This window comes from Carassius gibelio, chromosome A11, assembly GCF_023724105.1.
Source record: "Carassius gibelio isolate Cgi1373 ecotype wild population from Czech Republic chromosome A11, carGib1.2-hapl.c, whole genome shotgun sequence".
Classification (NCBI taxonomy): domain Eukaryota; kingdom Metazoa; phylum Chordata; class Actinopteri; order Cypriniformes; family Cyprinidae; genus Carassius; species Carassius gibelio.
Window position 1 is genome coordinate 11970518 of NC_068381.1, and position 25139 is coordinate 11995656.

Sequence of the window (25139 nt, forward strand, 5' to 3'; positions counted from 1 at the left end):
TTCACTCTTAAAAATAAAGTTGCTTTACGGTACCATAGACAAACCTTTTTGTCTAAATGGTTCCATAAAGAACATTTAACATCTGAAGAACATTTCTGTTTTACAAAAGGTTCTTTGTGGCAAAAGATGGTTCTTCTGATTATAAAAAGGTAAGAAAGGGATAGTTATTTACAGAACCTTTGACTGAAGGTTCAAAAATGGTTCTTCTAAGGCATTGCTTGAAGAAACTTTTCAAGCAATAAAATTTTTAAGAGTGTTCCCTGTGGGGTTTGCAGACCTCTTCAGTAGCTTGGAAACATACTTAAGTATGTTTGTACTGTTTTTTTTTTGCAATACTGTTAAGTATCATATTTCATGATGCTTCATGTAATCTTATTTGTTTCTAATCTTAAGAGAACATGCTAAGCAAACAGTGTGTTAGTGCCAGAGGGACATATTTAAAAAATCTGAAGCCAAAATAAATGGCTACTACTATTTTTTTTTTAAACACATCATATTATTTTTTACATCATACATTAAAGCCAGAGCAGGTAGTTGCAACAGAATATGGTGGAAGCACCAAATCGTTTTTATGTGGTATTCATCTTTCCATTCCTACACTGAGGCCGATTTGTTTGTGGTCTTTTGAAAAGACACTTTTACTAACAGTGAGTAGCGTGCCGCTGAGGGGTGAGGCAGTCATGGTGCTCAGAGAGCCAGGATCATTCTTGTGACTTAACATGACACCACTTGCACTAAGACATCGACAGCTGCACACGCACATGCTTTCCATTCTGTTTGTTGTAGAGGATTATAACCTGATAAAAGAGACCAGTGACTATCGTATTGTAAGGCCCTGTCCACTACTGTTTCTTTCTGACTGAGAGCCCTAAAGACAGTACAAACACAGGTACTGGGCAGAGTTATTTTAGTATTATTTTTGTACTATTAAAGTAAATATATTTATTTATAATATAATATATATATATAATATATTATTTATAATATATTATATTATCAGTTTAAGTTTCAGCAATTTTATGCACTTTTATAATTTTTATTGGTTAGTTTTTTCCCTCTGTACATTTTATTTTATTTTATTTCAGTTTTATTTCTTTTTTTTAAGTAATTTAAGTACTTCATCAGTTTTTTTTATTACTATGTCAGTTTGTTTCCAACTATTTTCATTTAAGATCTTAAAAGGTTTCCGTTGATTAGTTTATATAAAAAAAAAATCAATTAATGGAAATTATTTTATTAGTTGTAATTTAAGTTAATAACACTGGTACTCATGCTAAACACTGCATGATCGGCGGTATAGTCTTTTAAACAATGTACACAGACACTTAGTGAAATCAAGTACAATTGTATAATAACTAGCTGTCCATAAATAAATAAACAAGCAAACTTGAGAGCCATTTGTTAATCCTGTTTAAAAGACAAATTTATATTTTGCTCTTCTATTAAATTGAGCTTATCTTGATCTTTAGATATTTCACATATTATTATTATTATTATTTTATTAGTATTACTGTATATTAATTTTTTGGCGTTGTAAAACAGAGGGCAGACAGACAGACAGACAGACAAACAAAAAAACAAACAAACAGCTGCTCTGTTTCAAGTGCCTTTTTGGCATGTACAAAAGCCCGAAAAATATTTGGACACACAAACAACATTTTAATTAGTATAAATGTTTTTGTATTGATTACAAAATATCACGAAGGATCTACAAACATGATGCTAGATGTTTTTAAACTTCCCTCTGTAAAATTTTTTTTTATTTGCTTTGCTAATTTGTTATCTCATATAATCAAAATCTTACACTTTTAAGTGTGCCTCAAGTGTCTAAACACTTTGTGGGGCTGCTGTGTTTGAAGCGTGCTTAGAAGTCATAACAGAGGCACTTGAAAGAGAGAGTGCCTCAAAAACACCGCTGAACATTTTGCTAGACCAGCTCAGAGCTGCGGTCCAGAAGATCCAAGCATCTGTTCCAGTCAGTACTCCCTCTCCTAAAGCAATAACTGAGGCCATAATATCTTTCTAGGGTTCGAGAGAGAAATATGAGTGAGGAATGAGCATTCCATGGCTAATGCAGCCACGTTCTGGGCATTTCTTCACAAGCCAATTCCCCCTCTCTCCTCCTCCCTTTTTGCCAGCTGTCCTGCAATGTGCTGCTGCTTGTCAGTGAAGAGAAGTAGCGCACTGTTTTCAGTGACAGGGCAGCACACCATGTCGCCTTACACCCAAGACCTACTCACTTAGACTGATATCATCTGTCTGGTCAAGGATCTACTCAATCCCCCATGATAAACCTGTGTTTCTAGCGTGCTTGTCGGTAGTCAGGCACACTTAAACTTGATACAGCTCATTGTGACCTTAAGCAGGCGAAGTCATATTATGAAAACAATTTACTGTTGATTGTTCCCTCATATAAGAGTTTCAAAGCTTAGAAATAGTGAATAAAGTGCCAACTATGCAGTCAATTCACAAAAAGGGACAAGTATACAGTTTATATGAACGAAAATGGCAACAGTATAACTGCACAGAGATTCTAAATGCATTTCGCAAAAGTTGCTTTCATGATGCAAAGATATTGCCAGTGTTTGCCAGTGCATTTTTATGATTTTGTATTCTGCTTTTTTTTTTTTCAAAATATATTTATCACAGACATTTTAACTTGTGATAACCCTTTTGAGCAACACAACTGTTATATCATTAGCAACCTGACCTCTTTACAAAATATGCTGATAAAGTGCTTTTCTCTTAAGGGAGAGTTCCTGGGTGGTGTATCGTGTGTGTGTGTGTGTGTGTGTGTGTGTGTGTTCGTATGTTTGTAGTTGCATGGACCTTTCACCCTGCCATCCTCTGTTTCTGCTGACAGTAGGCTGAGGGAAGGTTGGGGTGAGTGTCTCGGACACATTGCTCTCCTGCAGCCTGGACAGTCACAGAGGCCCCATTGTGCTCCTCAACCATCAGTGATCATCCATCACATTTTAACCTGACCGCTAACTGCTCAGCCTCCTAATCCTGCAAGGGATGGAAGCTTGGATCACCATAACGAGAGCACCGCAGAGCTTCCCGTTACTGACCTGTGCTGGACAAAGACAGAAGGTTCTACACTTGTCAACCATAGATGTGTAAAGAAACAGTCACAGTTTTCATGGGTCACTTTCACAAATAACATTGTAGAAGTGTTACTTAATGACAGCATACTGTCTCTTAGGGAAAATATCATAACTAAAAAAAACCTTCAACATGTATTACATGAACCTTGAATAGCTGTGGTGGTGTCAGTAACCATAAATACGCCTGTGGATTCATTAGGGGACATAGCGGAAGCTCTTCTGAATTAGCATGTGAGCAATGAGCCCAGACAAGTCCATTAGGGATTTCCCGTGTCCGAGGAGCCTACCTCATTTTTTGGGGTCAGGGACAACGAAGGTCTAACATACTGAACCAATGCCGGATGGTAAAGGGGAACGTACAGACGAAGCAGTTACTATAAAGATCTTAAAAGAAACTAGCAGGAAAAACAAACAAACAAATAAACAGTAAACTATTTTAATATGACACAAATTGATTTAATATTAATTACATATTTTATTCATATTTTTTCATTTCTATCTTATAATTTATATTCAGATGTAATATTTATTATACTCACAGCACATTATACGATTGAGATTATATTGAAATGCATTATTATTAAATACAGCAAATCATTACTAAATAAATAAGCTCCACCCTCAGAAATAGGCAATGGGCTCTGATTGGTTAGCTAGCCCAGTGTGTTGTGATTGGTTACACCGCCTCTTGTGCATGTCTAAATGTCCCACCTCTCTCACCTCAACCGCATGTGCTCCGGTTTGATTGTAAACAATGCGTAGTTAGTATCAGTTTGAACCCTAAAGAGAAGCAGAGGAAATGTGCAAGCATGGCTTTTAATGGTATACCTATATTTTTTGTTTGTTGTCTCGTATGTTTAGATATGCTGTTATTTGTAAATATTACTGCTTATGTTAGCATTTAATATACGGTTTTATCCTGATTTAAGCAGAATGTTACAGTACGGCAACTGCACATGGATCTATGTTAAACGCTTCTCATAGCTATGTGAAAAAAAGGGTATAAATGGAACAGTTCATTGTTGGAGCTGAGCTAAATAAGAGAGAGAGAGAGAGAGAGAGATGCAGAGCGTCTTCAGAGCATGATGACGTGAGGAACAGTACTGAGAACTTTTGAAACTTGTGAATCCATCATTAGAAACAGAATCGCGATTCATATATGAATAGATTTTTACATGCACCCCTAGTTTTCTTTTCCTCTTCTCTAAAGCAGCGCAGCTTAGCCTCGCCTCCTTTGCTGCCTATTCCCAAGGGCGGGGTTTATCTTGGTTTATGACATCACGAACCCGGGAAGTAAATGGAAGCGTTCGCGCAAATTCTACTAGGAAGACTTAATGCCACGTCACATAACAATTAGATCTAGCCAATCGGCACTCAATACGAGGAATATAAAAGCCCTCTACTCACCCACTCACTCATTGTGTTTGCTGATACTGCCGCAACGTTAAAAACAAAAGTGAAATCGCAATCAATCACCCCTTTAAAGAATATAATTAGATTAGAGAATGCTAGATTTAAAGTTGAATAAATATGGAAGAAATATACACAATTTTACAAGTGTGTGTGTACATATTCTATTTATTATTATTTATAATATTATCTAAAGATAAACATCTTAAGCTTTTTCCAAAAAGACAACCTCAGTACAGAATTGCTCCAGCCAAGCTACAGAGACAATGAACTGTTAATAATACAAAAAAAGTGACAACATTTTTCAGCTTTATAAGAGAAGGTGATACTGTCTGACAAGGATTTAGATCAGTTAATGAAGGAGCCATAGTGGATCTTTCATTTCTGCTGTAGTCTGTTTGATTTCCATGGCACCAGATCATGTTCCTGGACTTTCAACAGCAGCCTGACGCCGTTCTTGAAGCGAACCGGTCCCAAATCCCCAGAAGATTGGGGAATGAAAAGAGATGTAAAGTTTAGATGTGTGGCAACAGCTAAACGCAGGGTCAGGTTTCTCAGAGCCCTGGCTATATTTAACCTACTGATCTAACACCAGGCAGAGAGTTTAAATGCCACCACTGCAGTTGGTGCGGAGCAGTTGTCGTCCACAGATCTTCTTCAGCACGAGCTCAGCTCCGGGGGGAAACACCCACACACTCTCGCAAGAACCGCGAAGGACCTATAACACTTTCAGAGAAGACAGAGAAGAGCCGGTGGACTCTAGTTTCAGCAAGACATGGAGCTTTTTGAGACCAACCCATACTTCTTCGCAGACCAGCGTTTTTACGAAGGTGGCGATAACTTCTTCCAGTCCAGGGTGACTGGAGGCTTCGACCAAACAGGATTTCAGGACCGAAGCTCCATGTTGGGTTTGTGTGGAGACGGAAGGCTGCTGTCAAATGGAGTTGGGTTGGAGGACAAACCGTCTCCATCTTCTAGCCTCGGTCTGTCCATGTCTCCTCAGGAGCAGCAGCACTGTCCGGGTCAGTGTCTGCCCTGGGCCTGCAAGGTGTGTAAGCGCAAGTCGGTGACCATGGACAGACGGAAAGCTGCCACTATGAGGGAAAAGAGGAGGCTGAAGAAAGTCAACGAGGCCTTTGAGGCTCTTAAGAGGAGCACGCTCATGAATCCCAACCAGAGGCTGCCTAAGGTGGAAATCCTGCGCAGCGCCATCCAGTACATCGAGAGACTCCAGGCACTGGTCAGCTCTCTCAACCAGCAGGAACATCAGCAGGGAAACCTGCATTACAGGTCCACAGCTCCTCAAGGGGTGAGTGAAGCTCAGGGAATCAGGGGCAGGTGTCCAATGTCATATACTGCATGCTATCAAACAGGAGTTATTGGAATGTGCTTCACATTAATTAAACAGGTGCTCTTTAAATATAATGTAAAATTTTGTGGGTATGTAATGAATTTATTTTTCTATTGAAAATTAATCCATTCAGAAACACCCACAAATAATTCAACCTTTTCAGTTATATTTTGTCATTCATTCACTGAGAATATCTTAGAATATCTGTCAAGATGAATGTGTCATCTTGTCAGAAATGCAGCATGTATTGCTAAAAAAGAAAAAAAAGAAGAAAAAGAATACATTTATTTAAACTGAAAATAAGAAAAAGTATGGATTTTATCATACATAAATTAATTGAGATTATTTGTCAAGATGTCGGTAAAGTCAGAAATGGAATGCTGAATAAATGCAGAATACTTCGATTTTTTAAAATGAAATTAAATTAAAACATAAAACTAAATTAGATTTTCTCATCGATTTAATAATTGGGAATATTTGTCAAAATCTTGGTAAAGTCAGAAAAAAAATAGTTATTTTATTTAAATAAATTAAGTGCCATGTATTTACGTTTTCAAAAACTGTCCTACAGTAGTTTGAAGGTTTAATATATAGATATGATATATATTATATATAATAGAAAATGTTCAATCAAATGTGTAAAGGATGATGGGTTGTTGGGTGCAGAGCTTGATTCATGGCTGGTTGTGAGGGAGTTGTGGGATAGCTGGTGATGTGACTGACAGTGGTGTGTGTTTGTGTGTAACAGGTGCCGTCCTCTAGCGATCAGGGCTCTGGCAGCACCTGCTGTAGCAGTCCAGAGTGGAGCAGTGCGTCCGAGCACTGTGCCCCCACCTACAGCTCCACCCACGAGGGTAAGACCACCACATCTAAACTAACTAGCCTGACATTTGAAAACATCCATTAAGCCACATAAAAGTGTTCTTAGTTACATAAAAGAGGAATGAACGACTTGCCTGGCAAACATGTGACAGTGCTCTCTAATTTTTCAGATCTCCTGAATGACAACTCCTCAGAGCAAACCAACCTGAGGTCTCTGACGTCTATTGTGGACAGCATAACGGGAACAGAGGTGACTCCAGTCCCCTACTCAGTGGACATAAGCAAATAAATGTGGAGGGTGACACCAATGTCATGCTCACACCACCTTTCACTGACCATAACAGCACTATCTATAACACCCAGGGTGAATTAAGAACCTTTTAAAAGTCATAAAAGCCTTGGGGGCTTAATTTCCAGACAGACATTGAGGTCCATAGATTATATTTCCAAATGTTTCTCATCTCTGTGGGAATAAGAACGAATTACAGATCAGCCTAATTCCTGCCGAAACATACGACATTCAGACAGGCGGATTCATAATTTAATAGTTTGTCCTTTTTCCCTCTCGATTCCTTTATTTTTAATTCTGTTTGTGTGTGCTTTATGCTTACCAACGAAAACAAAACATTTTGTGGGTCCAATGTTTTACTTCTGGCTTTGACCAATTTCTGCTTAATTTAAACTAGTTCCGAACGCCAGCCGTGTAAATATGTTCCTGTTTTCTACAGTGTGGTTTTGTTATTTTATTTTGTATTTTTTCAGTGTGTTTGGAATAATTTATTTGATTTTTATAATAAAGATTGACGTGTATTTGTATATATTCATTTTCTTTGTCCTTTGCTGATTTCATCATCGAATTATCGTTTTGTGGAAAGTACTTTCCCAGCATTCCTGTCCATCTCTTAAATACGGTATGCTTCAGTTTTAGGCTTCTGTGCATGACAGCACTAAAAACACAAATAAAAATCCATGAAATGGTCAATATTTATTTGATATATTCATATATAATTATTGATTTGTGACAGCTTTTTACTTTGAAAGTGAAAAAAGAAAAAAAAAACTCAGCAGTATCTGAGCAGTACTAAACAAACATCACATCGAAAGAAAACAATCTCACTTGTGTGGAATCTGCATCTAGTCTATACAAAATTATATACATAAATCAGCTATTTACACACACATTAAACCTTACATGCACACACAAGAGAAAGAGCTTGTGAAGGGGCTAGACAGAAAGAGAGAGAGACCTGCACCTGTTTTACGGTTCACATTACTGTCAAAAGCTACAGAAACAAATTAGCGTAAAAATGAGCATCACAGGAGAACACACTGTCAAAGCAAGAGGCTTCAGTTACTCCACCACCATTGCATCAGGGGAACATCTTGTCATTGTATGAATGCTTGGTCCTCATCAAGGCATTTTTTTTTCCAAGCAAGCCACCAAGTTTTCAAACAGATATTCAGCGAGCACGCTGAACATTAACGAGGCATTAAAATTAAGCAGAATCAACTAAAATGGCTGTGAGAGGCTAGGCACAATTGGCAGATAGAGGCTTAAAAAAAGAGCAGCACACCACAGGACTTCAAGTTCAAGTGTTCGATAAGTGATATATTCCTTTAGATCTGTGGTAATGATGATTGAGAGTGAGAAAGAAAGAGAGGCAATAGATGCTACAGTGATTGTCAAGTTTAGTGGCATGCATGCTCCACCAGACGCCCTAATGCCAACAGTGACCCACACAGAACAAACAAGACTTGACCGTCAATCATACTATTCACAGGATAGAATCATTTTAAGAATGACAATGTATTTCTTTTTGTGTGTGTATAAAATGAAAAAACAGTCACTTATATTAGTATTTATTATTTTTTTTAATTGAGAGCAATTCTTAAATTAAGAACATGATTTGTCAGCATTGTGTAACACTCATAATACACATACACACATTTTCACACAGTACAGTAGCTGCCACAATAGCATAATACATCCTGTGAATTACAGAAAATACTGTCTTAAAAAAAAGAACAAATGCCCAACAGACTCTTCACAGGCGCTCTTCACCAGTTTGGTAGGTAGGCTGCTCCCGTTGTGATGCTGAATTTCAAGTGGCGGAGAGATCACACGTTTGTTCGCAGGTCCTACGGTACATGCTGGAAATCTTTTTTCTCCTGATGCTAAGTGGACTGAAGTCTATTGCTTTCCCTGATGCACGACGATATTTAGCATCATGGCTTTATACGATCTTAAAGTCCTGAAAGAGTATTACGTAGATAAGCACTGCTGATGTGAACACAAACACACATTTCTCCCGTCTTCCCTGGTGTAAGACATCGACTACAACACCATTTTAGCAGATTGAGCTGTCTAACTGACAGGAAACAGTCACAACTTTCAAATTCATGATATATTCATCTCCATATACAAGTCTGATATATATTTCCATAAAAAACATAAGAGCATTTTTAATTTTTATTTTTTATATATATATACAGAGACGTTGATTAATATCTTGCATAACTGAAGGGGAGAAAGCCTTACACAGTAAAATGCCAATGGCACACCCAAAAGAGCAGACTAGCACTGACAGACTACAGGGCCAAGTACAGCAGTTAAGTACGACCACCACAAAGACTATATAACTGGGATAACTGGGAAACGACTGGTATGAGGAGATTTCTCCTTAACTGCTGCTATGCGTCTCACACGCTCAGAGTTCAGAATCCATCTTTCTGTCCCCCTCTATTGCACGGTGTCCAAGAAAGCTCTGTTGTTGTTCAGGACAGGGGAAAGGGGGAGGTTAACCCTTCCCTCATCCTTTCAAGGTGTCCCCAGATTTTGGCATTTTTCATTCTCGATAGGTCGCAAGCATATGTCCGTACAGGTAGTGGGAATGCACTGGCAGGGAAATAAAGTCATAATTATAAAATGTGACATTTAAATACCTCATAATCAAACAAAATCAATATATACTTGAATAAAAACGGTCATGGGTTCATGTTCATATAATCCATGAGGCTGAATATATATAAATGAAATAAGAAAAAATGCTTTACGGATGTAAGGCTGCTGTTATGCGGTTGCAGCATAGCAGATGATGTTCTGATTGGTTACTACAGTAGGTGGCTGCTAGTGTATGAACTTTCATTCAATTCTGTTTTATAGAGGTTTATGCTACTTAAGCTTTGCAATCATACACTCGAAAAGAAAACTGTCCATTCGTGTACTGGACGAAAAGTAAAAAAAAAAAAAATAAAGCATCTGAGCATCATTAAACATCTTCAGCTGAGCTGGGAGGCTGTAGTGAACAGCTTACCTGTTAGCGTGAGTGCAGTGATTAGTAAAAGCAAGTTAGCAGGAGTAAGTCCTGACAGCTGAGGGGTCTAGTCTCTGCGGGGCTGGGGGACCGGCTGCTGAACCACAGAGACACAGAAGGGAGAAAACATGCAGTGACAAACTAGAGGACCCTGACCTGTGCCATTAATATTAGTCACTTTAAACACATGCTTTCGCAGTCAATATGCACACGTTTTGCAATTAGTTTTGTATGGTATATTGTAAAAGAGTTAGCAATGACACTACTTGTTAGTACTATAGTGCAACCATTAAAAAGCAATGTGCTAATGGCAATGCTGTACTCATTTCACCCTTGTTAAACACCCTGCCCCCCACCCCTTACTACCTTCTGGTTGCAGCTGTTTCTTGGGTACAGCCATAGAGGGGGGAATGGACATGGACATGGTGTTGAGGTGGAAGCCAGCGGGAAGAGTCTCTATGGATCCTTGCATCATACCCAGGCCCTGGCCTTCTCTCAGCCTGAAGCGCTTACGCCACGATGGAGACCTTCGGAATGACTTGTCATCACTCTGTTGAAACGGATGACATCACAATAACTGGGTTAAGCTGCTGTTCAAAACCACTACTGCATCAACATCTGTATTATTTCATATATGGCAACAGAGAAGTGAGTATCATAGCTAATTCTGACCAGTGCTGACCAAAGTACATAAACAGTACATCGTGAAATTTTAAAGACAACAGTTAAAAAATTAATAAAAAATCATTAGTTATATTACAATGATAGTCTTAGTCTGATGCTTTTGGCTTCATTAGAAAACATACATAAATAGACTATGACTAATTTACTTCTAGTGACACCTAAAAATTCCATGATTTTTTTTGAGCTGAAATTCAACCAGAATCCAAATGTTTACCAACCTCTTCCAGGCGTCGATCAGTTCCCAATGCTAAGAGGTTATTAAATTCTCTCTCCAGAATCTGCCTGGCCTGGAAGACAGAGATACAGGACTTTGGAAAGACCCCCAGTATGCTGAACCTCCATGTCAGCTGAGTGAGTTTTGTATGCTAGAACATCAGGTAAGTGCTCCCCAAGAATGGCAAGCAGGTATGGAGCAGCTAGTGGCTTTAATCTGCTTTTTAACAGCTGTGTGGCTCCTCACCTGAGTGTTCTGCATGGGGATCTGTAGAATGAGGGCCAAGCTGCTGAAGTCAAACGTCTCATCCAGGGCAATGAGAGCTCCATGTACACCACTTTCCAGCAGGTTATTACTGTACTCTTTCAGACCGATATTCTGAATCCACTGCATCACTTGATCATTGGTCCACACCAGGGTATCTGGGACAACAGTGCATGCATTTGCTATTTCCTCAGCTAGACACAAAATGGTTCATTGGATTCATATTAAACTGACTCAGATGACTTCCATTATAGAGCTATATTATTTCTATAATGTACAGAGGTTCCATTCGTGAACCCCTGAGGATTGTCATGATTAGTATGGTAACTTGTATTTTAAAATAAAATTACAATAATATAATATTTTACAGTACAATTGTAATTCACAACAATTTCTGTCTTCATTTTTGTAAATCATGGTTAAACACCAACAACGACGATATTAATAATAATAATAATTAATGTGGGCAGCAATAGTCACAATTGAAAAAAATCCCAAAAGTCTATAAAATCAAATTAAAACACTTACTTAAAAAAACATTAGATATTCTATTAACTTGCATGTTATGTGACCAATAACTGATATCAGAGAACCATGAATGTGAATGTGTCATTGATTGAAATATGAACTTAAAATCTCAGGGGATACTTCAAGGAAATATTTTACATCTAGGGGCTCGGGTGACAAAGGATTTGGGAGCTCCTGCTATAAAACATATCAAAATATTGTATTCTCAACAACATGTATTGTTATACACAGTTTCTGTGATTTAAAATGACTTATACTGTGATATAAGACCACCTCTAACTCATGCACAAAACATTAAAACAAGTTTGGCTCTGTGTTTATAACAGCACTGGAAATCTGTGTTTAGGTTACAGTATATGTATAGTGTGATCATTTTTCACAGCTGGCTAGCCTGCTTTCTGTTTGTACTATCCTGTGCATGATATACTTAAGTGTGTGTGTGTCTTAAGCAGTTAATGCGTGTGTCTTTATGAAGACGAAAGATTTAAAAAAGCTGCGACAGCTGTGTCAAGTTCATGTGTTATGCTGAAGTTCAACTGGGGACCGTGCCTTTAAATGGATTTGACACTAAAAAGCTCAGCTGTTGACCTCAAACATTCCTGCAATCAAAATGTGGATAACAGGTACGGCCACTAGATAGTGCTCTTCCCTTCGTAACTTAGAAGAAATGAATCCAGAGTGTGCATTGATAATTTCTCATACCTTTGAGATCATGTTGAAAATCCTCTCTTCTTCGCTCCAGCTCCTTCCTGTCATAGTTCAGCCTTTTTAAGCACATGATGCCGTAATGCAAACTAGCCCTGTCGGGATGTAATGAATTTAGCAGTCCATACAAAGTCTGGTTCACACTGTGGTTGTTAAAAATGAGCAATCACTACAATCATTTACCGGTGGAAGCTGTCCACCATCTTGAGATGAGTTCGCAGATCTTTCTTAGTTAGGTGGTCCAACATACGAGCGTCTACTAAGCACTCCATGAAGTAGCTGCGGTACTGAGGCAGGCCGAGACTGGGCAGCCACTCATTCCCAATCCACTCGTGGTTCATGTCACCATACGCTAGTGTCTGAGAAAGAACAGAGATATAATTTTACTGTGCCTATAAATGAATCTTACATGGGTTTATTTCAGTAATTTTTAATGATATCTGCAGAAATTTCCATTACAAATTTGAATTTTCACTAAATTTCATATGAAAATCGGACAAAAACTTTCTTTGTTTTTCCTACGCCATAAACATACCAAGCTAATAATGGACTTTTACATTTACCATATTTTTCGGACTATAAGTCGCACCTGAGTATAAGTCGCATTAGTCCAAAAATACGTCATGATGAGGAAAAAAACAAATATAAGTCGCACCGGACTATAAGTCGCATTTATTTAGAACCAAGAACCAAGAAAAAACATTACCGTCTACAGCCGCCAGAGGGCGCTCTATTCTGCTCAGTGTAGACTACAGGAGCACTGAGCAGCACAGAGCGCCCTCTCGTGGATAGAGACGGTAATGTTTTCTGTTGGTTCATTTCTATTGGTTCATGTCAAATTAAAGGGTTAGTTCACCCAAAAATCGTGAACGAGTCAGTCTATTGTTCGTTATCTGGCTCGGCTCGGTGTTCATCACAGCAGTTCAGTCAATGTACTGTTTGAGTACATGAATAACTCAGGGATATTGGTTTGTTTGAACTCAGTGGGAGTGTCAGCCACATTAAAAAAGTTAACAGCTTAAGTCATTTGTGGATTAATGCGTATTAGAGATGCGAACCATTTAAAACGATTCAGTTCGATTTGGTGAACTGAATGATTCGTTCGCGAACCGGAAATCCATCTGCTTTGATGTGAACTCTCTCTTACACAGACACGGAAGAGAAGACAATGCTGAATAAAGTCGTCATTTTTGCTATTTTTGGACCAAAATGTATTTTCGATGCTTAAAAAATTCTTACGGACCCTCTGATGTCACATGGACTACTTTGATGATGTTTTTCTTACCTTTCTGGACATGGACAGTATACCGTACACACAGCTTCAATGGAGGGACTGAGAGCTCTCGGACTAAATCTAAAATATCTTAAACTGTGTTCCGAAGATAAAAGGAGGCCTTACATGTTTGAAACAGCATAAGGGTGAGTTATTAATGACATAATTTTCATTTTTGGGGCGAACTAACCCTTTAATTTTGATAAATAAGTTGCACCTGACTATAAGTCACAGGACCAGCCAAACTATGAAAAAAGTGCGACTTATAGTCCAGAAAATACGGTAATAGAAAGTAAAAACCACATAAAGAAAGTCATTGGAAGGCTCTTGTTTGCCCTTTCTCACCTGAGCCCAGCTTCCTTCCTCGTTCTCCTGTCAGTCAGCATGTTAGAGCACAGAGGAGAGGGTTAACAATGCTCTCTTCCAGCTAAATAAGCTCAGTCCAGTCAGAGTAGATGAAGTGCACACCAAGCAACAGCGTCTGTGGTTGTTACTAGGCAACATTTATTGCAAATGCGGTTAAATATGAAATCATTTTGCAAAGCGGCAGGACGAAAATCACAAAAAACATGCAAAAAGGTTTAATAAGCGCACTCTTTGGGGAGGATGGGGGTGGATTCAGGGGCAGCAGGCTGGGGGTTGTGAGGGCTGCAGAAGCATGGCATATGCATGGCACCACAGGCACAAGGGAGTCACCCAGATGGACTAACCATTTTGGTCGAGGTTGCCATGTTTTCCATCTCCTCGTGAGTCACCCACACATTTCCGGAAGACTAAACAAAGAAAAAGTGGCACAGACGCACAGAAAAATGATCACAAAAGGCACAGTACTCATAAACACCTTTACAGCTCAATCCCTTTAAGGCAAGCAGGTCCAGTTGGCAGTCGTGTTACTAACACCCGCTAGGGAATTATTTTCCATGTATGTAATAGGTGTACACATGCCCACTTTAACCTGAATTGGGACCAAAATCACCAAGAACTTATTAATGTTTAAATAAAACAAAACACATTTTAGAACTATATTTTTTTGTAAAAAAAAAGACGATTTCATTAATAAAATGTATTTTATATAAAAACTATCATACAATTATTCTGATTACTATAAATTATATAATTATAAATAATTTATTATTTGTAAATTAATAATTTTATATAAAACACACACACACACACACACACACACACACACACACACATATATATATATTACACTAATTATACATTTTTATTTTATATAATTATTTTATATAACTAATGATCAAAATAATAATTAGATAATACAATTACTATAACTGAATCAATTATTTTAATTATTATTATTATAAAAGATTAAAATACATTTTACAACAATATATTAAATATATTTCTGCACAAACTGCTATTATGAATATTATTTCATTATAAAATAACAGTTAAATAAAATATACAATTACTATGATTTTATACAATTATTATAATGAATTAATTATTAAAAAAAATAGATTTATCTCTAAACCATAGCAATGAGACCGTGACGGGACTAGCACTGACTAACGTCTGATTCATATTTGTTTTCAGTTTGAGACTGTTTATATGAAGATGAGCAGTTTAAGGACAGAGCTCTTACTGTGTGTGAGGTGAGAGGAGCTGACGGACTCGTCAGTGACACCATTTCTTGAATGGCTAGCCTCAGCTTCAACCGATGCAGTGGGTTACTGATGCCAATCTCTCGTTGAATCTCGGTGTCTGATAGTGCTGACATGATGGCACCGCTCTTCACGTTGGCACGACACGCTGCCACGTACCAAGCTGGCATGCCCACCCACAGCTGGAGGATGTCAGAGAGAAGACCGTCAAGATGCATCTTCATTATCTCCATCATCATCAGAGCGAGTAAGTAATTATCATAATTATTGTTATCCGTATTCCCCCCCATGATTTGTGTGATTATAATCATGGAGATCATGAGTGCTGTGCTCATTACTGCACAGTGGGAGGGACAACGGCTGACGTCTTTGTACCTCGAGCCAGGAGACCACAGTTGGGCCGTCCCACTGAGCAAAAGGAAGCCCTTTCCTCCTAGCATCCTCCAGCAGTTCATGTCTGATTGCAGACAAAGAAAGGTCAGAGCTTAGAGCAAATATAACCCCAGAGACATCAATCTCAGTCAGTCTGAACATATGAAGCATACAGTGAAGTGGTTAAACATTATTTTAATATCCATTCTGGATGATATACAATTCCATTCAAAAGTCTGGAGTCATTCAAATGTATTAATGTTTTAATGTTATTGATACTATATATTTAGCATGAAAGTTGACCTAGGTTCAAATCAAATCAAATCAAATCAAAAAAATAAAAGTGTTTATTATATACACTAACATTTTGAATTTAAGCTCTGTAAGATTTATTATTAATAATTCATATTGTGAAATATTATTACAATTTAAAATAAAAATAAAGCTGAATATTCAGCAGCCATTACTCAAGTCTTATTCATTTACTTATTTGTAAAATTTATACTTTTATTAATTCGATCAATTATTATTAACTTATTTTTATTGTATTGGAAAATAGCACTAGGCTATTCTCCAAACATTAGTTATTTTATTAGACTGCATAGGCTATCCAATTTCCTCATCTAACTCCCAAACAAGAAGCTCATGTTGTTCTTAGAGCATTGCCAAAATGGACACACGCACACACACACAAACTCATCCACGTGGCAGGTGCTAATTAGGACACCTATTTTCTTCTGTCACGCTAATGGTCAGGGGACAGAGATAAGATGTGGAGATGAGGACAGACTCTACAAGATGGTAAAGTACACTTAAATGAGGCCATGTTATTAGTCTACTAATATGTTTTATTTGTAACTTGTTTATCTGCAGGAAATGGCACTTTGCCATCCAAATGATTGGTCATTTGCTTTAATTGAGCTGTGTAAGTGTAATAAGGTTTAGGTCCAATTAGTGAATGTCTCAGGGTGATTTGATGGGCATCAGGGTGAAGGATCTGTATTAGTGAGAATCACAGGGTGATAAAGCAGAGAAGACCTACTTTTTCTTCATCCTGCGGTCTCGCTCTGCTTGTGTGCCCAGTTTGCTCAAGGTCATGGTATCTCCAATGCCCATCTCAAAATCTCAAGTGTCACAACATAATAAAATGCAGTTAGTTAAGAATTATTCAGTCTTCTTTTTTCTTAGTTCTCTGTAATAGTAATAAAAACAAGACATTTCCTGCATGGAATGTGCATGTGCCTGATTCTTGATACCTGGAATGACAGGTGGCGTCATCTGGCCGTCCCTGCTCAAAGGCTGATCTAAACGTGCTTTTTCCTTCTTGAAAAAGAGACGGCCAATAGAGGACTTTATGCCTTTCTTTTTGTTGCCCCTAAACAGAGAGAGAAAGAGAAAGTGAGAGAAAGAGAGACATTGTGTGGCTTAAAGCATCTTAAAGGGACAGTCCACCCATAAATGAATATTCTGTCATCATTCACTCGTGACTTTCCAAACCTGAATGACTTTTTATTCTGTGGAACATATAAAGAATTTTGTACCCACCAACTTCCATTATTTGGAAAAAATAAAATACAATATTGTTTAGTCAGAATACAGATTTGGGTTGACATTAGAGTGAGTAGATGATGAGATTTTTGGGTGGACTATACCTTAAAGGGCTGTAGAAACAGTAATAGAGGTCAGGCTTGGTGCCCTTAATAACTGCAAGATTTGAATGCTTTAAAGTGGATGCAAAATTCACTTTTACTGTTGTTTGCATATAAAAGTTTCTTAGCAGTGTGTGAACACAACCATAAATAAATAAAAATCCATTCTATTATACTACTTTTATTTTAAATACCTTAAAAACCTAAACAGTCTCGATTATCAAGTACTTTTACATTTCTGAGCAGTTTGTCATACTGTTTAGACCCACAAACGCTGATGGACTGTCAGAGTTCCCGAAGCCAAATCCATTGTAATGAAATCACTCCTCCCCTGACATCACCATACATTTGTGTAAAGCATTAAATCTTGATAGAGCTGGGCTGCTTTGAGATGCAGTTTAAATCCCAGAAATGTGGGAGTAGGAAGGACAGAGAGAGAATGAAAAAATGCACATCAGGTTTGATTTCTTGCTTTGATTCAAGTCAATTTGTATTAGTCTGAGTGTGCAGGACATCTTCAGAATGTCTTATTTAAATTAAATGAGCCAGACTACAAAAGTATTATTAGTATTCGACAATACCCATAGTAGTTCATGATATTATAAATAATATATGATCTGATAAATATAAGTATATATATATATAAATATAAGTATAAATATAAGTATTATTTATAAAATTTATACTAATATTCAAAAGTTTGGGGCAAGTAAATTTTTTAATGCTTTTAATAGAAGTCTCCAATGCTAACCAAGGGTACAGTTATTTGATTAAAAATAAAGTATGTATGTTACATATCATTACAATTTAAAAGAGAACTTTTCTGTTTTAATATGTTTTCAAATGTAATTCATTCCCACTATGCTAAAGCTGAATCATTCTAATATGCTGATTTGATCTTATATATATATATATATATATATATATATATATATATATATATATATATATATATATATATATATATATATATATATATATATATATATATATGTATGTTTGTAGAAACTGTAATGCATTTGTTCAGGAATATCTAGAACATTTAAAAGAGCAGCATTTATGTAAAAGCTCTATGTAAAACAACATCTTTAACCCTTTGTTCTATTAACCAAATATACATATACGCTTAAAACGAAACAAATATGATAGAAAGTTAAAAATGATCTGCAGTTGGTGCAATTTAATTGAAGATTTTTTTTTTTTACCAGATAAAGATTAGTACATATATTATTAGTGCATATATAATATGAACTAAGATTAATACACATGAATGTGTTTTAGACAAGCAATTATTATTATTTTTTTTTTTACCTATAATAATCAAAATATTTTCAAAGATTTAAGGTCTGCTTGGCTCACAAGCCTGTGGGGTATTGCCTATGACACACCTGGAGGTGTATTACAGAAATGTGGGTCACATATGACTTGAACAAAGGCAAGCTGACAGAAATTAACTAGTTTATAGACCCATAGTCTCAAGAGCAGTTGAGAGTGTGTGGGAAAATCTCTATAACACTCTCACTTGTCCTCAAGTGTTCCTGCAGGGAAAATGATGTCTAATCCAATCAGAGAGGGATCTATTAACACCAACACCTGAGATGTGATTGTCCGTGGATTTGTTTATGTGTTTACCCTCGGCCATCCTCAAGGCTTCCTGTTAGCTGAGCGAAGTTCATCTGGTCTAGTCTGAGACTGCGGGGGGAGGAAGGGGGCGACGTCTCACACTTGATGGTGGTCTTGTCCTCTCGGGCCTCCACAGGGGACTGGGACAAAAACACTCAAACTAAATCAGCTGGATATCGCCTCGTGCAAAAAACAAATGACATTTCCCTCATATCCCTGAACACAAACTCATCAATACTTAGTCACCTAGAAATCAACACACACACACTTTCATATTAAGTTCATATTTTTCATCCTCACAATCTAATGCACACACACTGAATTAGCACAAGCAAGTAAATATTCAGTGAAGTCATTAAGAGATGTATGACACTTACAGCCACTCGTCTGCGATGTTTCCTTAAATCACTAGGCTGAAGTGTTAGCAGGAATAAAGAGACAAAGGAAAGTGCAAGGTGACAGATGATTTAGTGCTGTCAGTCTAAGAAAAAGGTGTTTTAACAGGGTTATCACAAAGTAAAAGCATTGCAATGTAAAGCAAGTATCACCAGGGTCATGATGCCCAATTCGTGGGCTGCTGAACCGGAAGTCAGTTTGGGTGTGGATCGGCCGCTAACGGGAGGCGATGAACTGGCCAGAGAGAGGGCGGTGACGGAGGTGGGGATAGAGGAGCGTGGCCGCAGTGTCACGTTGAGGCCATCCATGCTGCCACTGTTCACTCGACTCTCAATCTCATCTGCCCGGAGATCTGCTGATTCTCTCTCTACCTGGATCATTCTGGAACAGAAGGAAAGAGCGACTCAGCACCTGGATGGCAAGAATAGCATTAATTCACTCCCCCATACCTAGGATGGACTGAGGGTGAGCAAATCATGTGGTGGTTTGAAATTTTGCGTAAACCATCCCTTTAAAAGTCCTACATAAAACACATACCCGAATCCCCAGACAGTACATTCTCTCTGCAGAATACACTACAAATCAAAGCCAAAGTCAAATCATAAGTGGGTCTGAAGAGCAGCCCTACTACATCCGTGATCCTGCGATTGTAGAATCCTTATAAGTTCTACTTTTAAATAGTGGATTAAAACATGTGACACACAACTGTATGCCTTATTTAAGTGTATAATGTGTAACCATATATGATTATGTATATAATATATACTACATACTATATAATATACATTATATTATAATGGTGGCTAGAATTAACTTTGAAACCAAAAATGCATTACTAATAGCTTTATAGTGCATGTATTCATAGTAATGTATTGAGCCTTTAAAGAAAATGAAGGCCGAAAATGTCTCCTCTTGATGTATGTTAATATACATGCAGTGGAAGCATATTCTGTCGATCCCTTAAAGGGATAGTTCCCCCAAAAATGTTGACATCAGAGGGTCAGTTAGAATTTGTTGAAGCATCGAAAATACATTTTGGTTCAAAAATAACAAAAATGAATGCACTCACAACAGACCCGGAAGAAAAGAAAATGCTGAATAGTCGAAATTTGTGTTATTTTTGGACTAAAATGTATTTTTGATACTTCAACAACTTCTAACTGACCCTCTGATGTCACGTGGACTACTTCGATGATGTTTTTATTACCTTTCTGGACATGGACAGTATACTGTACATACATTTTCAATGGAGGGACAGAAAGCTCTCAGACTAAATCTAAAATATCTTAAACTGTGTTCCGAAGATAAACGGAGGTCTCACGGTTTGGAAGGACATGAGCGAGGGCGAGTCATTAATGACATCATTTTAATTTTTGGTTGAACTAACCCTTTAAGAGTTTAAGCCACAGCTCAGGTTGTGGGTCATCACTATCTGCACAACGCAGCACAATTCAGGTGATAGCGCTGCTATTGTCTGGCATTTATATTCATCCAAAACTCGGAATCAATCTGTGTGATGGGCATATTAAACTTGCAGACCCACAAATATTGTCATATATGACAGATGGTCTACCGCAAGTGCTTTATGCTGCTGAAAGGAATCCAGACAGCTCGGTATCAGAACAAGCTTCAAAGCACTGTTTGGATGGAGACTGAAGTTTTTGGCCTGGCTGACAGTTTCTGTTACAGATCTTGTTATATCTGTAGGCCGCCGGAGCACAGAGACACGCAGGTGCTCTTTTAGTCTGCATGCAGGGCCTAACTCATTCTGGCACAAGCTCAGATCAATAAGACAAATGAATATGGCATTTCAGGGATCTAAGCTGATGATGCCCGAGGCAGATGATTCGATTTCATGCAAGTCACAAGAAATGTCAGATTTGAAGCATTCATATACTTAAGCAAGCACTGTATAGTGTAACCCTGAAATGTTAAAGGAACTTTCTACTGTTTTAATACGGTGTCATAAGCTGGCAGCAGTTAAAGGGTCTATATGCAACACTTTTGTAACAAATTATAATTTCTTTATAACATTAGTCAGGGTTTCGTCAACAACAACAAAAAAAATAATAATACAATTAAACAGCCTATTATATCTACTGTACCTTTAAAGTGCCCCTATTGTGGGTTATGAAAGGTACTTTGATTTGAATTGAAAGGTAAAAAAAAAAACGTTTATTGTCTTCTAATATCAATTTATTTTTACATTACTGTATTTTCCGGACTATAAGTAATACTTTTTTTCATAGTTTGGCTGGTTCTGCGACTTATAGCCCAGGTGCGACTTATTTATAAAAATTAATTTTACATGAACCGAGAGAAATGAATCAAGAGAAAACATTACCGTCTACAGCCGCCAGAGGGCGCTCTATGCTGCTCACTGCTCCTGTAGTCTACACTGAGCAGCACAGAGCTCCCTCTGGCGGCTGTAGACGATAATGTTTTCTCTTGTTTCATGGTTCTAAATAAATGCGACTTATAGTCCAGTGCGACTTGTGTTTTTTTCCTCATCATGACATATTTTTGGACTGATGCGACTTATATTTAGGAGTGACTTATACAGTAGTCAGAAAAATACGGTACTTGCTTAACAACTCTGAAATGATTCGCTCAACGTTACATTTTTCAAAAACCCCTCCTTTGCGTGAAGCTAATCTGCGGTGATTGGTCCAATTGGTCTCATTTCCATTTCATCATGCCTGCAATTCCTGATAAAGCAGCGTTTGTGAGTGCAGTGCTGCTTTGTGTACAGCGTTACTAGGGAAACAGCTATTTTTACCGCTCCCAAAGCAGCACCTAGTGGAAAGAATGAATTAGTATTTTCATTCATACCAATGCGAAAAGACCAACAAGTGGGCGGGCAATATGCTAATGTTTCATTTTTTTTGTCAACAAGAAACGGTTTGAGATTCGCTTAAAAAAAAACGACGAGAGTCAATGATTCAGACTTTCTGTGAAGAAAAATAACTTTATACACAGTGCACTTTTAGATTTAAAACTTGGCAGGATGTTTTCACTTTGTTACACACTGCATGAAAGGTCAATTTTTAAGACTTATGCAAATTAGTTCTGCTGATTGGCTAGTGTCTGATGCTATACAGCTGCTAAAACAAAACAAAACAAAACTACAAAACGATTTCCATATTATGTCACTTTTTAATAGTCTATATGTCAACCTGATCTCTTCATTGATGGCATCTAGCTGTTCTTGTAGCATTAGGGCAAGCGTCTGGGCATCTGAGTGCCCGCTGGGGGACATCATATCAACTGAACTGAAGATGGTCTCGCGGTCGTCATCGTCCAGGTCCGACAGCTCAGTGTCGCTTCCCATTAGGTGAGTACGGCTCGCCCGCAAGCTGGAAGGCTGAGAGCGATCCCAATCCTGCTCCACCATCGGCAGGATCTAGGAATAAAGACATGGATCAGAGCAAAAAGGATTTTACAAATCAGGCTTCCTGATATTAGTGTTTCAGTAAGATCCGACTTTCTCTAAACATTATTATTGTGAATTAGAGAACCTGGAACTTACAATGAACACATCCAATGAGGCAAAAGAAAAGAATAGAGAACAATTCATTTAGAAAAAGGCCAAAAGTGTCTTCATTTATACCAGTGTTCATACATATTACATGTCAGAACAGTTTTGGTTTAAGACAGTTACAGATGGAGATGTACAGTAAGTGTGACATTGACACCTTCGTGGGTTCATCCCTGAGTGCCACCAGTCGACCTTTCTGAGCCCGTCGTATGACCCCTGTGGAGGAGTAGTGATCACCCTGACCTTCCACCACTGAGAAGCGCAGGTCTGTGGCACTGCCAACATGAGACCTAAGACAGGGTCAACAGAGAGAGGCAGATGAAGAGGCTCAGACACCTAACCTGGCACATGCTTACAGCAATATCACTTTTAATGAGCAGATTAAAATAGGGCTCATATTTTAGTTTATTTATATAACAAAATACTATCAACGTTTTAAATCTGGATGTCACCTAGGATGTGTTCCGTCTCCAAATGCCCCGCTCCTGCGCTTCAGATGATCGAGTTCAGCCCGTAACTTCTCAATCTCACCAATAAGCCTCTCCTAAACAACCAGAAAATACTTGTAGTCAAGCAATCTCAAATCAATACAAGTCTTTTAGAATGATAAAAAAAATCACACTTTAAGGACTAAAATTATTGGAGACCAATATATATATATATATATATATATATTATTTTTTTAAAATAGAGATTATATTTTTAATAAATGAATACTTTATTTTGTAAAGATTAATACAATTTATCAACTATAGCAAAGTCATCTATAATGTTACAAAAATTTATAAAAAAAAAAAAAAAAAAAAGTTGGAGTAATGATGCTGAAAATTCAGTTTTGCCATCACAGAAATTACAAAACTTAAATACTAAAGGCCAAGAGATGTTTAAGAATAATGCAAAACATAAAAAATGGTGACCATTCACAGGATATATACTTATACACTTCTTTATATGTTCATATAAATATCTTAACTTAAAATCTTGATGTTAATTAAGAAAGGTCCATGGACAAGTTATTCTCCTCAGTTATCTCCTCCATAAAGCCGCTTGCACCGCGCTCTTTTGTCCCTTAATATTTTATTTTGGTGCATCAATCTATTAAATTATTTGGTATATAAATCCATGATCTGCACTCAACAACAATGGTCTTCTTTTTGCATTTTATTTTACTGTGTTCTGTCCTCAGATATCCCTCGAAATTTGAACACTGTTGCTCATGCCCTGCAGATCTATGAGCTGATATTAATGAGCAGTGGTACCGTACCTTGTTGTGATGGAACTCTTCCAGTTGTTTTTGGGAATTCTCCAGGTCATGGATGAGTCCATTCTTGATTGGGAACAAAGAAAAAAAGACAAACAAAACAAAGTTGAGACCAGATGACCTGCACATTCTCTCTCTCTCTCTCCGTGTGGTGCTTCAGACTGTCACTTCACATCTGGCCACTCATTCTGTCACGGTCCGTTCTGTCCTCTCATCTTACAGCTCAAACAAAAAAAAGAACTGGGTTCTGTTCATTAAAGCTGAATAGGGAGCTTTTTTATCTCTGTTTTAAACAAGCTATTTCCAAAATATGGCCGTGCATTCTCTAGGATGAAGGCATACTATAAATATGGATATAAATATAAATATATATTATTTAAATGTTTTTAAGAATAAATTGCAATACTTTCTCAAGATTAATGTGCATTAAGATTTTTTTTTTATACAAAACAATAACATGATTTTAATCATTTTTAAGATGAACGTGCATTCAAAATTCAATATTTATTTTTACATTATTTTCTTAGTAATTATGTTCAAGGAAATGGACTTGTATCTGCCAATGTGGAATAAATTAAGTAATTACAAATATAATTAAAAATATTTTCTTAATATCTTTCTCTCTCACTCTTGCTCTTGTAAGTGCATGTAAATCTATAATTTGCTGTTATTAGGTCTGGAAAACCAGTTGTCAGTTTGTGGCTGTGTGGCTTCAATGCTTTTTAAGCATCAGATGATAACGGTCAAATGTGTACAGTAAGTGCAGGTGGGTATGGTAAAATCCATACCTTGTCCTCCAGTGCAGCCATGCGCTCCTTCAGGTGCAGCTGAAGCCGTTCATTGGACTCGGTGAGGAGACGGTCTACAGTGTCCGACAGACGTTTGTTATGCTCCTCGTTCATCTTCTCCCTCTGCCGAGCCTGAGTAAGAGTAAGAGCGAGCAGAGAAGACAAAAGCAAGAAAGAAAAAAGGGAAGCATGAAACAACAACCTTTATTTAA

The 25139-nt window shown here is 37.5% G+C and overlaps 2 protein-coding genes across 14 annotated transcripts in view; one reads left to right on the forward strand and one right to left on the reverse strand.

Moving 5' to 3' along the window:
* The first annotated feature begins 5117 nt into the window (after positions 1–5117).
* On the forward strand, positions 5118–7506 carry LOC128022376 (myogenin). Its single transcript, XM_052609869.1, has 3 exons — positions 5118–5826; positions 6617–6722; positions 6861–7506. Exons 1-3 carry the CDS (start codon positions 5293–5295, stop codon positions 6977–6979), a joined length of 759 nt encoding a protein of 252 aa, XP_052465829.1. The 5' UTR covers positions 5118–5292; the 3' UTR covers positions 6980–7506.
* A 150-nt stretch (positions 7507–7656) lies between these two features.
* Positions 7657–25139, reverse strand: part of LOC128022371 (liprin-alpha-2) — an 81572-nt gene continuing 64089 nt past the window's right edge. For 3 of the 13 annotated variants that reach the window (XM_052609851.1, XM_052609854.1, XM_052609850.1), the window contains 21 exons: positions 24928–25059; positions 24143–24205; positions 23331–23422; positions 23036–23168; positions 22517–22743; positions 19493–19721; positions 19322–19357; positions 18954–19084; positions 16929–17047; positions 16715–16796; positions 15676–15757; positions 15282–15482; positions 14383–14445; positions 14018–14044; positions 12583–12758; positions 12397–12494; positions 11149–11324; positions 10907–10975; positions 10371–10554; positions 10005–10101; positions 7657–9586 (listed from right to left, as the gene is read on the reverse strand). In XM_052609851.1, the coding sequence (XP_052465811.1) occupies positions 10040–10101; positions 10371–10554; positions 10907–10975; positions 11149–11324; positions 12397–12494; positions 12583–12758; positions 14018–14044; positions 14383–14445; positions 15282–15482; positions 15676–15757; positions 16715–16796; positions 16929–17047; positions 18954–19084; positions 19322–19357; positions 19493–19721; positions 22517–22743; positions 23036–23168; positions 23331–23422; positions 24143–24205; positions 24928–25059 (2382 nt within the window). In that variant the 3' untranslated portion in view covers positions 7657–9586; positions 10005–10039. The remainder of the gene's footprint in view (positions 9587–10004; positions 10102–10370; positions 10555–10906; positions 10976–11148; positions 11325–12396; positions 12495–12582; positions 12759–14017; positions 14045–14382; positions 14446–15281; positions 15483–15675; positions 15758–16714; positions 16797–16928; positions 17048–18953; positions 19085–19321; positions 19358–19492; positions 19722–22516; positions 22744–23035; positions 23169–23330; positions 23423–24142; positions 24206–24927; positions 25060–25139) is intronic. The other 10 variants (XM_052609855.1, XM_052609852.1, XM_052609858.1 and 7 more) reach the window with 9 other exon arrangements.

Excerpts from the sequence above, each read along its gene's own strand:
- LOC128022376 (XM_052609869.1), top strand. The coding sequence starts at position 5,293 with ATGGAGCTTTTTGAGACCAACCCATACTTCTTCGCAGACCAGCGTTTT. Across the intron at positions 5,827-6,616 it reads GGTCCACAGCTCCTCAAGGG|GTGCCGTCCTCTAGCGATCA; the intron begins GTGAGTGAAGCT and ends TGTGTGTAACAG. Across the intron at positions 6,723-6,860 it reads CTACAGCTCCACCCACGAGG|ATCTCCTGAATGACAACTCC; the intron begins GTAAGACCACCA and ends CTAATTTTTCAG.